This window comes from Dipodomys spectabilis, unplaced genomic scaffold (genome assembly GCF_019054845.1).
Source record: "Dipodomys spectabilis isolate Male_0828 unplaced genomic scaffold, ASM1905484v1 ptg000089l, whole genome shotgun sequence".
In the NCBI taxonomy this organism is placed as follows: Eukaryota; Metazoa; Chordata; class Mammalia; order Rodentia; family Heteromyidae; genus Dipodomys; species Dipodomys spectabilis.
The window spans coordinates 15208929-15222754 of record NW_024870766.1 but is presented as its reverse complement, the minus strand read 5'-3'; the positions used below and the strand labels follow the sequence as shown (position 1 = coordinate 15222754).

Here is a 13826-nt window from a genome sequence, read left to right as displayed (position 1 = left end):
TTACAATTTAGGCGGAGGTGAGGGGTGAAGGGGGAGTGTAGTTGTGGAGATGGGAGGAAGGGATGGTAGGGAAAAAACAAAGGAGGAGACAACAATGCTTGATAAGAAATGTACTCATTAACTTGCTCATGTAACTGTAACCCCTCCTCTGTACAGTATTCTCACAATAAAAAACTTACTAAAAAAAAAGAATCTTCGGCTTTGATAACAAACTCCCAACAAAAGATAGGCAACATCAGAATATCTTCAGAATATTTATGAAAGATTTCATTTATTAAATTCTCTAGAAACTGTGATTTCGTGTCCCTAAACAGATTTAAATAATCATAGACTTACATAGTTAGACTATTGGTTTAGGTTCTCTCTCTTTTTCTTTTTGGCAAATAGTGGGGTTTAAACTCGGGACCTTGTACTTGCTAGGCCAGCATTCTAATACTTGAGTTGTGCCTTTAGCCCTTTTTGCTTAATTTTTCTGGTAAGGTCTGATGCTATTATCTTGTGTGGCCTGGTCTATAATTTTCCTACTTATTCCTCCTTCATATCTAGGAGGACAGGTATGCACAGTCACATTTAGCATTTTTGCTGACATGGCATCTCTCACATTTTTCAGGGCTGTCCTCAAACTACAGTTCTCCCTATTTCTTCCTCTAGAATAAATGGTATGAACTACCTTGCCTAGCTTGGTTTTCTCTCTGTCTCTTTTTGACTGCTGGGTTTTTCCCCCCTGAATTCTTCTTCAGTCCCATTGTATGGTTTTTGAGATGAAGTCTCTATTTAATCATTCTTCAATTATAGGACATTTACATTATTTTCTTCTCTTGGGATTGGACTTCTGCAACGGATATCCTAGTCCACATTTATTTTATTTTTTGTTAATTATATTTTATTTGTATTGAAAAGGTGATGAACAAGGGGTTATAGTTTTATTTTTTTTAAATTTAATTTAATTTTATTTGTGAACATACTGTACAGAGGAGTTACAGTTACATGGGCAGGATAATGCGTACATTTCTTACCAAGCATTGCAGCCTCCTCCTTTGTTTATCCTTCACATCCGGGGTTATAGTTTTATAAGTAAGGTAATGAATACATTTGTTTTTAATCATGAGACCCCATCCTCTCATCATCTCCCACTTAACACTTTCTATTCCCCTCTCAATCCACTCCTCCCCCCACCCGAGTTGTAATGTTCATATCCAACATAGTGTTGAGTGAGTATCAATGTTGCTTTGGTTCATCCTTTGTCCTGCTGTTTCTGTGAGTCCCTTTCTCTTCCACATATTGACTAATCCTATATACAAGATACAAGGTACAGAAAACTAAGAGAAATGGGAAAAAAGAACACACTACATATGGAGCCTAAAACGAACTTTATATTGGGGTTAATATTGATATGCTTCATTATATATGGTCCTATGCACTAAGCAATTGGGTTATTGAGACCCCCCCTGTTAATAATATCATAGACATATTCTAGTTCTTACAAATAAAGGGAATTATAAAACCAACTTTTCTTTGGGTCTGGCTTATTTCACTTAATGAAAGTTTTTTCATCTTTCCATTTCCTTATGAATGGAGCAGTGTTATTCTTTCTGATGGAAGCATAGAACTCCATTGTATATATATATATAAGACATCCTCTTGATCCATTCATCTACTGATGGTCTTGGTTGGTTCCCTATCTTAGCAATGGTAAATAATACTGCAGTGAACATGGTTGTGGTGGTGGCTTTAGTATGGCCTTGTTTGTGGTCATTTGGGTAAATACACAGGAATGGGATTGCTGGATCATGAGGGAACTCTATGTTTAGTCTTTTGAGGAACCTCCATACTGCTTTCCACAGTTGTTGGACAAGTTTGCATTCCCATCAACAGTATATTATCATTCCCCTTTGGCCACATTCTGCCAGCATCAGTTGTTGTTAGTTTTCTTGATAATGGCATTCTAACTGGTATAAGGTGGAATCTCAAAATATTGTTTTGATTTGCATTTTTTTATGGCCACAGATGTTGAGCAATTCTTCATGCGTCTATTGGCCATTCATATTTCCTTTTCAGAGGAGCCTCTCTTAAAGTCTTTAGCCCACTTTTTAGTGGGGCAATTGTTTCTTTGGGGGTTTGTTTTTGGGGAATTTAATTTCTTGAACTGTAGGTATATTGTAGATATGAGGCTCTGTTGTATGACTAGTGAAGATCTTCTCCCAGTCTGTGGGGTTTCGTTATATCTTGCTTACTATGTCCTTTGCTGTGCAGACTCTCCGTAGTTTAATGCAATCCCATTTATCCAGCCTTTCTTTGATTTGTTGTGTTGCTGGGTCTTTATTAAGAAAGTTTCAACCTGTGCCAAGAGCCCTAGTGTTTCTCCTATTCCTTCTTGTGGTATTTTTAGCGTGTCTGCTTTTACCTCAAGATCTTTGATCCATTTGGAATTGATTGTGGTGCAGGGTGATATAAGGATATAACTTTAATTTTCTACACATGTTTAGCCAATTCTGCCAGTACCATTTGTTGAAGAGGCTGTCTTTCTTCCATCCTGTTTTTTGGCTCCCTTGTCAAAGATTAGGTGGCCACAGGTCCTCAGGTTCATATTTGGGTCTTCAGTTCTATTCCATTGGTCCTCAGGCCTGTTCTTGTGGCAGTACGAAGCTGGTTTTTTAAAATTATTATTATTGGGGCAGGGAAGGTGGCTCAGTGGTAGAGCACTTGCCTTGCATGCATGAGGCCCTGGGTTCGATTCCTCAGCACCACATAAGCAAAGAAAAAAAAAGCCGGAAGTGGTGCTGTGGCTCAAGTGGTAGAGCACTAGCCTTGAGCTGAAGAGCTGAGGGACAGTGCCCAGGCCCAGAGTTCAGGCCCCACAACCGGACCCAAAAAAAAAAAATTATTATTATTACTATGGCTTTGTAATAGAGTTTGAAGTTTGGTATTGATATTCCTCCAGCACTCTTCTTCCTGCTAAGTATTATTTTTGCTATTCGGGGTCATTTATTGTTCCATATGAATTTTTGCATTACTTCCACTATTTCATTAAAGAAAGAAGTTGGGATATTCATGGGTATTGAATTTGTGTATAGCCTTTTCACAACGTTAATCCTCCCAATCCAGGAGTATGATGGAAAGTGTTTCCACTTCCTTAGATCTGCTTTAATTTCCTTTTTCAGATTTTTGAAAATTTCATTGTAGAGGCCTTCACTTCTTTGGTTAAATTGATTCCTAGGTATTTTTTTTTTTGAGGTTATTGCAAATGGAGTTGCTTTCCTAATTTTAGCCTCTGTCTTCTTCCACATTTTAAATATATATACATATATATACACACATATATGTATATATAGATACACGCACATATATGTGTGTGTCTATATCTATATCTATCTATCTATACATATATGACTACAACTGCAGGATAAATTCTAAGAGGCAACAAGTTGGATTGGCTTATATGGAATTCCCAAATAGCTTTAACTCTACAATTATCTTAGCTCTCTCTGATTTTTCATACCTGATAGCTCTTTGTTTCTGTTTTGCATTTTTTAATTAACAAAGGGGATTGGATGTTATTTCAGATGTCAAGAAGCCATTAGTGGGTTGGGGATGTAGCTCATAGGTAGAATGCTTGCTTAGTATGCTTGAGGCTTTAATCTCTAGTAAAATACATACACAACACATGTGTTACACTTTTTATCTTATTGTAGTATATTTTTATTGGCAAATTCAAATCATTTTTGGAAGTCTATTGTGTATTCCTTATTTATGAAATTTGCATATTCTAATAGTGCACACTAGCATTTTAGTCGATTTCTTTTATTTATATATATTTACTTATATATTTATATATAAAATATATATAGAGAAGAAATATACATATTATATATTATATAATTATAATTAAAATAAATAATATAAACAATGTAAATATAAAATATATGTTATATATTATATATATTTACTTATTATCTCTAAGAATTTGTATAAAGTATTTTCAATTTAATATGTCAGTTTGTGAGTACAATCCATCTTAGTCTACATTTCTATTTGGAAATGATCTGGTGAGGAACTTTTAGCACTTGATGCTTTAAAATATTTTACATTTTTACATAAAACAGATCTTTCTTATTTCTAAATGTCTTCTGTTCATGCTTTTTCAGATAGATTTTTCTATATCAGAAACCATTTCAGAGAAATGTGTAGTGTCTACTTTGCAAAAGTGGCGTCTAAATGTGCTACGTTTGAATTTTCATGGTGTTTTTCTCCGAACAAAAACATTGAGAGCTGTCAGTAAGTATATTCAGTATAGCTATTCGTCTTGATTGCTTGTATGCCACTTAATGAATATAGAAATTGTAAACAAAAGTTTAAATAACATGAAAACCTCAATGGCACATGAGTCATAAAGAATGTTAGTTGCAGTTTTAACAGTGTGTAATATAAGCCAGGCACTGGTAGCTTACACCTGTAATCCTACCTCAGGAGGCTGAGATCTGAGGATTATGGTTCAAAGCCAGCCTGGGCAGGAAAATCTGTGAGACTCTTATCTCTAATAAACCACTCAGAAAACCAGAAGTGGCACTGTAACTCAAGTGGTAGAATGCTAGCCTTGAGCTGAAGAGCTGAGGGACAGTGCTCAGGCCCAGAGTTCAAGCCACATGACCAAAAAAAAGTGTTTAATATAGTTAGTTCTTGCTGGATTGTGTGCCCTGGGAGTTCATTTTTTTGTCCATTCTTCCTGATTGCTGTTTTTGTCTAGTATCTGCTTATCAGTATATCATTAATTTGTCTATTAGAAATATAATACAAAGACATGTTCTAATTTTAAAAAATCCAACAAATAGCAAACTCATCTTTTTTCATTTCCTTCAAACCATCCATTAACTTATTAAAAAGTGCCTAATGTTATCAGTTTTGCTAAAATATATTTACATATGTATATTTTTTGTAAATACATATATGAGTTAAAATATATTCACTTTTAACTAGAAAGAGATATATTATTTTACATTTCTTTTAGTTTGGATGTGTCTAATAGTTTGTCGGTTTCAGGTGGATTATCTAATTATTTTAAGTATAATTGTTCATAACATTCTCCTTTTTATTTCTGAAAAATTGCCACTAATATACCTTGCATTTCTGACTTAAGTAATATTAGTTTTCTTTCTAGTCAGTCTAGTTAAACCATTGCCAATTTAGAGTAGTTTTTAAAGTTCTTAGGAAAATTGAGCAGAAGGTACAACGATTTCCCATGTATTCCCTGCCTGCATGCATGCATAGCCCATCACTATCCCATATCAGAGCTATTCACTTGGTGATCCTATAATGACTCAAAGTCAGTAGTTTATATGAGTTTTAATTCTTGGTGTTTTATCTTATATGAGTATAACAAATTTATATAAATATAAATCCATCTTTATAGTTTTATACAGAGTATCTTCTTTATTCCAAAATGCTTCTGGATCTATTCATTCACCCCTTTCTTACTGACAACCCCTAGACACCACCCTTTTTTCCTGAGACTAGGATTTGCACTCAAATTTCATGTTTTCTGCTTGCTTACCAATTGTGGCTACTACTTGAGCCCCATTTCCAGTTCAGCATTTTACTGGTTCTTTTTGGAAATGGAGTCTCAGACTTCTTTCTTGGTTGACCTAGAATCATGATCTTCCAGTTCCAACCTCCAGAGTAGCTTGAATTACAGTTGTGAGCCACTGGTGCCTGTCTTAGCACTGACTTTTTTAATTGCCCATATTCCTTTGCTTTTCTAGCATACCATATGATGGTAATAATATACTAGTAGCTTATTTTTTCTTTTTAAACTCAGAAGCTCAAGCTTGCTAGTCAAGTGCTTTGCCACTTGAGCCTCCTCAGAGAGAGACTCCTTTCACTTAGTAACACACAATTAAATTTCTTCTTTGTCCTATCATAGCAGGAGAACTTATTTCCTTTTAACACCCTTTGTCCGAGAATACCATGTTTTATTTATTAATTCACTACTAGATAACATTTTAGTTTATTTCAAGTTGTGGCAATTATGAAACTGTCCTATGCATCCATTTGTTAGTTTGTTGTTGTTGCTGTTGTGGACATAGGTTGCATGAGCTTTCTGCTGCTATGACAAAACACCTATGATAACTTGAAAGAAGGAAATGGTTACATTGGCTCATGGTTCCAGAGATTTTGATCCATTTTCACTTTACTCTGTTGCTTTTGGGTCTGTGGTGAAACAGTGTATCACTAGAGATGTCATAGAGAAAAGTTGTTCACTTTACAATGACCAGAAAGCAGAGGCATGGAGGAGGGAGTTTCCAATATCCCTTTCAAGGACATAACACTAATGACTTAACTTCCTACTACTAAGCTATGCCTCCTAAAGGTTCCAACACTTCCCAGCAGTGCTACATGCTGTCAACTATGCCTGCTATACCTGTTTTGAGAGATATTTAAGACTTATGCATAAGATTTCAATTCTTCTTTTTAGGTACCAAGAAGCACTATTGGTAGATTGTAGGGCAAGAGAATATTTGGTTTTGTAAGAAAGTAGGAATCTCTTCCAGAGAGGCTGTACCAACGTGCAATCTATCAGCAGCAAATGAGAGTTCTTGCTGTTCCACATTTCCTCCAGCATATATTTAATGTTGCCAGTGTTCTGGATTTGGACCATTTTAATCAGTGTGTAGAGATATCTCATTGCTGTTTTAACATTTCCTTGTTGATACATGATGTGTGGATTTGGACCATGTTTTTTTTTTCAAGTCAAGCAGGAAGAAACTAGTTTATTAACACAGAGCAGCCCTTTTGAAAGCAAAAAAGAGTGGGTGGCATGGTAGGGGAGGAAGAGGAGCCAATCACTGTTAAGGTCAAACCCAATCATGCACCAAAGGTTCCACGGACTGGTTACGCACTGAACATAAGGCAAATTGGGCTCTGCCCACTCGGATTTGGACCTTTTTAATCACTGTGTAGAGATATCTCATTGCTGTTTTAACATTTCCCTGTTGACATATGATGTGGAGCAACTCATAGTCTTTGATATGTTGTCTCCTTATTGTTCAGTTTTAAGGATGTTTTGCAATTTTGGATAACAGGTATGTGATAACAAAAATATCTGTCCAGTCTATAGTTATCTTTTCATGCTCTTGATATATCTTCTTTTTCTTTTTGTGTCAGCCTTGGATATTGAACAGCCTAGGTGCTGTCCATTAGCTTCTTGGCTCAAGGCTAGCACTAGAGCCACAGCTTCACTTCTGACTTTTTGTAGTTAATTGGAGATAATAGTCTTTTAGGCTTTCCTGCCAGGGCTGGCTTTGAGCTGTGATGCTTAGATCTCAACTTCCTGAGAATGTGTGAGCCACTGGTGCCCAGCTGGTTTGCTATTTTTAAAATGTTATGTTTATTATTTATCTGGACATGTAATCTTAGTACAGTTACACTTGCAATACTGAATAGACTTTTTTTTAAAGGAAGTAAATGTTATGTTGACCTCATCTTTGTGATATTTTTAATTTGCCACTGATAATTTAATAAAACCAGTTTTATTTCTGGCAGTATTGTAAAAGATATAAGTCATTTTTGAGGATGTTTTTGTTTTTCTATCCTATAACCCTCAGCTCATCTATCAATATGTCTAGAATTACACAATTTCTGGCAATAGGTATGGTTTTTCTGATTTTTTAGATTTAAGATAAATATTGGCTGATCTTTTGGGCTGTTTGGCTGACTGGATACAACAGTTGTAATCCTGGTGTCAGTAAAGGTATTAAGAGGAAATTAACCTCAAACTGTTATCTTAAGCTGTTGAAAAGGCAATGAGTAAACAGGTTTATACAATTTAGGCAAGTAGATTCTTATTACTAAATTGCTTCTATTTGCTGGAATTGTTGAGATTTCATGGAAACAAATATAAATTGATCCAGAGAATAACTGTTAGAGGAGGAACTGTGAGTAAATGAATATTAGATAGTTCCCAGATTGCCAGACATTAGGGTCAGAGAAAATAAGCTTAGGACTTAGAGATCCCAGCTTACTGTAAATCTTGTTTACTTAAGAAACATCAGACAATCTTAGATTTAGCAAGAAAGTTCTAAAAACATTTAAATTACTCAAAGATTAGATTTTTGTTCATATGTAGATCTCAGGATTATCATACTTTTTACAAGCATGGAGAAGACTTACTATTTTTTTTAGTCTCCTGAACCGCATCATTTATTGAACATAAGAAAAGCCCAAAAGCAAGTTATTAGAGTAACCAAGAAGTAAAATTTGGTAGAAAGGGAAGTGTCTACTTTATTCCATCAGAAACCAACTGTGGTTTTCTCAAAAAGTATAAATTCTGATACAGAAAAGGAGAGACTCTTAAGCTCTCAAAAACATACTTAAACCAAGGCCCTAAGAGATATTTGTAGCTCCAGCTGATTTACTTTTGGATTAATTCTGTTTCAATGTGTTCTAGCTCTTTATTTCCAAGTAGATCCCTTGGGGTGATATTGGATATTAAAAACAATCAACCAATTAAATCTTAATCAGCCTCTAAAAAAGTAAACCAGAGAACAACTGGGACCATTCTCTGAATCAGATTAAATTTCCTCATTCTACTCCAGAATCCTTTCTGGAGTGATCTGAGTGCATCTCTTGCCTTCTTACTGATCACACTCCAGTTTCTTTACCAAATATTGAGGCAGTTCCATGTCTTTAATATTCCACTCTAAGATTTCTGGACATAATAAATGAATTTGTGTATCTCTCTGACAACACATCAAAGTTAACAGTTTTGTTAGGTGCCTCACAGTAAATAATGTAGGGATATATATATATGTGTGTATATATATATATACACATATATATGTGTATATGTCATAAATGAAGATTTAATGCAGGAATTGACTTACTGAATAAAAGCAGGAAGGAATGACAGACACTTTATTACAACTAAGCATCTTTATCTGTTTAAATTTTCTCATCTTTAGGTGTGTACAAAGAGCTAGTAAAAGGCATGGATAAATGAATCAAGGTTTTATTGTTTTCAAAAAGCAGTTTAAAAAAAGTGTTTATACATAACATTTCAAAATTAGAATGCCATCTTTAGGACCCAGCTGCAGGTTACCAGTGTGGGATTGTGTGTTTCCAGATGGCTTGAGACGACAGGAAAGCAGGATGACAGCATTTTCTTGATTACACACAAAACAATTAGAAACAAGCCTCTCATAGCTCGGTAACTCTGCATAAATAGGCAACACAGTCAATCAAAATGTAAACACACAGTTTTCTGACACCAACATAGCAAGTCCCAAACTAGTTGCAATTAGAACTGTTGCTAAATTATCCCACTATGGTGATGCGCACACTTTGCTTCTTGGCTGTGTGATCCTTACTTATTTTTTCCCATTCATAATCATCTGTATCCTGGTCAAATGCCTCAGGGTATGCTGGTAACTTGTCTTTGGGACATTCTTCATAGTAACTCCGAACGTACTTTCCCACAGACCATCCTTTGTATTCCTCCGGCATTTTGCATTCCAGACCACTGTAATGTACATTGTAGTGGTGCTTTAGCCAGTAATAGAGGTAGTGGATGTTGTAATCACATCTCCAAGGGTTATCTCTGAGCCATAAAAGTTTCAAAAAATACAAGTCTTCTAACACTCCATAGTCGAAATTTTGCAGACTGTTGTTTGATAAATCTAGCTCTTCTAAATGTGTCAGCCCTGAAAAAGCAGCTAGACAGAAGAAATATTTATTAAACCAATGAGTAAGAGTTATACAGATGCATATGCTGCATACTAAGCATGAATAAGCATTAAAAATAAAGGGATTAATTCTCCCCATTGACACCAAAGGAAGAGATTTCTCTTCCCTTATTTTCCTCAGAGTTTACTCTAGAAAACTTGTACTTTCTCTACTCTTTGAAATGTCCTTAATCTTTTTGAAGACTGGATAGATGATTTGTCAACCCAGGAATGCCTTTATCCAGGACCTGGGAGCCAGCTCTGACATATAAGCCCCTAGGGAGCTAGGGTTCCATCCCCAGCTTTTGTGTGAGAGTAGAAGCCTGACTTTTTTGGAAGCTAATAGCTCTAACGCCTCTAATGCTAGCTACTTACGAGGCTGAGATCTGAGGATTGGGGTTGGAAGCACCCTGAGTAGGAAAGCTTCTACGACTTTTAATTCCAATTAATTAATCACCAAAAAGCTGGAAGTTGAGCTATGACTCAAGTGTAGAGTGCTAGCCCTGCCTTGAAGAGAAAAGTACAGGGACAGTGCCCAGGATTGAGCTCAAACACCAGGACTGGCACAGGAAATAAAACAAAAACAAAAACACCACCTCCAACACCTCCTGCCCTAAAGATTTAAGTAAGTTTCCTCTAGCTAAAGCCAAGGAGCTAACTCAGATGGTCACTCTAGTAACTAGGTAAGTTTAGATGAGATATACATGACAAATGCATTGCCCAGTTCTCTCATTTGGGCACTGAAAATGTGTTGGATAGGTAGTATCTGTGGTTGTGGTGGTGAAATTTCTTTCTATCTTTGGAATATGTAGTGATTTTCTGTGCTTTGTATCACTCTCAGATATATTGCTTAAGTAAAGACAATGTGTTCTTTCTCTATTACTTCTGTAGAGAGATTTTTGCATTGGGAGATTTTATTTTTAGTTATATTTCTCCACTGTATACATTTGACATGTAAAATTTCTGGTTTATTGTTGTTTATTATAAGTTTATTTTTTATTTTTTAGTTTTTTTTTAATTGTGAAAATACTGTACAGAGGGGTTACAATTACATGAGCAAGGTATTGTTGCCTCCAAGTTTATTATTGTTTAAATAATGTTTTCCCTTTGATTAGGTTGATAAGTACAGTATTTTATTTGAAAAATAAAATTTAAAATAGCTCTAAAACAATGTAATCTCTGATTGAGGATGTGGCTCAAATGGTAGAGTGCTTGCCTAGCAAGCAGAAGGCCCTGAGTTCAATCTCTAGTACTGCCAAAAATTATTATGTATTTTCTGGTACATATTTTATATTTATTGGAAAGATACCACAAAAGAAATGTCAATAAAGAAGAGATATCAATGTAAGACAACAGTGCAGATAAAAAAGTAAAAAGAAAAATGTTCCTGGTGGTGAGTCGAGAGCTTCCTGGGATATCAGTTCTAAAAATGCCTAGAAAATCTTTTCCCAGTTTGAGGGAAATCATTCTATTCTTGTAGACTTCAAAACCAAATACTTTCTGCCAACAATCTGAAAACATCTGGTTGTGTTTGGGTAAGCTATGGTAGCTATCAGTTTTGAATCCATGTGTATTTGATTTTGTTGGAGGCTGGATATTATCCAAATACCAAACACATAACAAAAGAAGTTGTTTTTCCCCCTTTTCCAAGAGCAAAGAAATCTGTATGTACATTGTTCCTACTTTAGTTGATGTGGACTAGCCAGACACTCTAGAATTTACAGCTCAATCCTGATTTCAAATATTTTATTTCTATTTCTAACATTTTCTCATTACAGTTCCCAAACACCCTCATTAGAATATAGTATCGTTATTTTGAATTTGGAATGCTGTTAGACCAATACCATTAACTAATTTTATATCATTTGTTCTAGGACCAAACCCAATTTCTTTTTTTTAGAAGACTACTTTGTATTTTGGCACAAAGCACATCTTACAATTGAGAGAGGAAAGGTCCACTCTTGTGATGACAGTTCTAAAGACATAGCATTCTAAACACACAGCATTAAATTTTTTTTCTATTAGCTAAAATTCTGTTAGTTGATGCTGATGCAGATTTACTTTTCTTAAAACAACTTAGCCCAGCAGGTTGAAAACATATATAAACATTCCTAGATTTTACTTTTAAAATGTTATCGTTGTTAATTAAACCATAAGTAGGCAGACACTTGACAAAGCTAAGTAGGATGGCTTCTTCCCCTTCTCTCCACAATAATGCTTGGCATTTTGTGAAATTGTTATTCATGCCTTTTAAAGTCTGGCAACTCTCCCTGTATTTGCATACTTAATTGTATAATTCATTAAAGTAAATCTACTTTGGGACTGCTTTATTTCAAAGACCCTGAAATATGGTAGCTCTTTCATTTAAAAATTCCTTAGCTCCCTTTGCTTGCTTTGTATCAAGTACTCAGATACTTTTTGTTCCATGGGATATACCAAAAAAAGTGCCAAATGACATAGTAAGTACTTTCTCAATCTATAAACTGGGTGTGGTGGCACAAACTTGTCAACAACAGAGAAAGAACATAAGACCGTATCTGAAAACTAAAGCAAAAAGGCTGGTGTGTGGCTAAAGTGGTTGAGTGCTTGCTTAGCAAACACAAACCCTTAATTTAAATCTCAGTACCTCCAAGAAAAATAAAAAGGACAGAGTGAGAGGGGAAATATTGCTTAGGACTATATAATCAGGGTTCTGTATCTATGGGTTGTGTATTTTCAGATTCAACCAACTACAGATTAAAAAACAAAGTCTGTACTGAACAGATCATTTACTTATTAGTGTTTCCTAAACAATGCAGTCTACCAACTATTTACATAGCATTTGCACTGTATCTTTGTATTAAGGATTATAAGTAACTTAGAGATGATTTAAAATATCGGAGAGGAATGTATTATATGCAAATACTATGCTATTTTATGTAAAGGACTTGAACATCTGGATTTTGGTGTCCAAGATGGCTCCTGGAACCAATCCTCAAGATACACTAAGGACTAAATACAGTCTTATATACTCCATAAGGCAATGTTTTGGCAAATATTTCTCTGAGTTCCAATCAAGTGCTAATTTAAGTGTCATATTTATTAAAATTCACACTTCTTTGGTTTAGCTTAGTTTTTTTTTAAAAAAACAAATATGTTCATTTTAAATATTGACACAAAATAACAACACACAAGACTCTCATCAACTATTTATGAATCTGTACAGCAGGACTTACCAGGATCTATGAATTCAATGCCATTGCTGCAGAGGTTTAATTTCTTTAGCTCATGAACATCTTCAAATTCCTTGGGTCGGAGTTGCTTGATTTTATTGTAAGACAAATCAAGTTTAACAATATCTGGAGGAATGTTGTTAGGAACTTTCTTCAGCTCTGGAAAAATTAATAGTATTAAGGTTATCTTCTCATTTGCATTTATGCATTTTCTCTTGGCCTTTAAACCTGTGTGGTTGAAATATCAGCTATTAAAGGGGGTAAAGAGTATCCAAAGCCAAAGAAAAGTGATACTCAGCATGGGCTGAAATCTCTCAAAGCCCAGGGACCAAGTGCATTAGCCCTTGAGGGAGGGGTCTCACACATTGTTCAGAGACAGTCCCCAGCTGCAGGGGCAGGAAATCAAAAGGAAGGTTAAGCTTACTGTGCCACTTGGGTGGGAAGCTGCAAGGGAGGGGGTTGGATGTTGTCAATCCTGGCTCCCCTGCAATTATCAACAAAGCATTTGGGGGGAAAAAGCCAACATGAAACCTCTAAGACCTAACTATGGAAAAGTATATCCCCTCCCATTCTCCTCCCACTTCTGAGGAGTTTCCAGGATTATTCTTTTTTTTTTTTTTTGTCAGTCATGGGCCTTGAACTCTGGGCCTGGGTGCTGTCCCTCAGCTCTTCAGCCCAAGGCTAGCGCTCTACCACTTGAGCTTCAGCGCCACTTCCGGTTTTCTGGTGGTTTATTGGAGATGAGTCTCATGGACTTTCCTGCCCGGGCTGGCTTTGAACCATGATCCTCAGATCTCAGCCTCCTGAGTAGCTAGGATTACAGGCGTGAGCCCCCAGCCCCTGGCTGCAGGATTATTCTTTTGCTACATTCTCCTTTCATCTATTCATCTTTTTAGGCTCA

At 35.7% G+C, this 13826-nt stretch overlaps 2 protein-coding genes across 2 annotated transcripts in view; one reads left to right on the top strand and one right to left on the bottom strand.

Moving 5' to 3' along the window:
• Nucleotides 1-13826, top strand: part of Fbxl13 (F-box and leucine rich repeat protein 13) — a 156746-nt gene that overhangs the window by 50217 nt on the left and 92703 nt on the right. Inside the window, exon 9 of the mRNA XM_042684529.1 lies at nucleotides 4146-4275. Within this exon, the coding sequence (XP_042540463.1) occupies nucleotides 4146-4275 (130 nt within the window). The remainder of the gene's footprint in view (nucleotides 1-4145; nucleotides 4276-13826) is intronic.
• The window catches only part of Lrrc17 (leucine rich repeat containing 17), a 36581-nt gene continuing 31740 nt past the window's right edge, over nucleotides 8986-13826 (bottom strand). The window contains exons 3-4 of the mRNA XM_042684690.1: nucleotides 12929-13084; nucleotides 8986-9704 (exon numbers count right to left, since the gene is read on the bottom strand). Coding sequence (XP_042540624.1) covers nucleotides 9307-9704; nucleotides 12929-13084 — 554 coding nt within the window. The 3' untranslated portion in view covers nucleotides 8986-9306. The remainder of the gene's footprint in view (nucleotides 9705-12928; nucleotides 13085-13826) is intronic.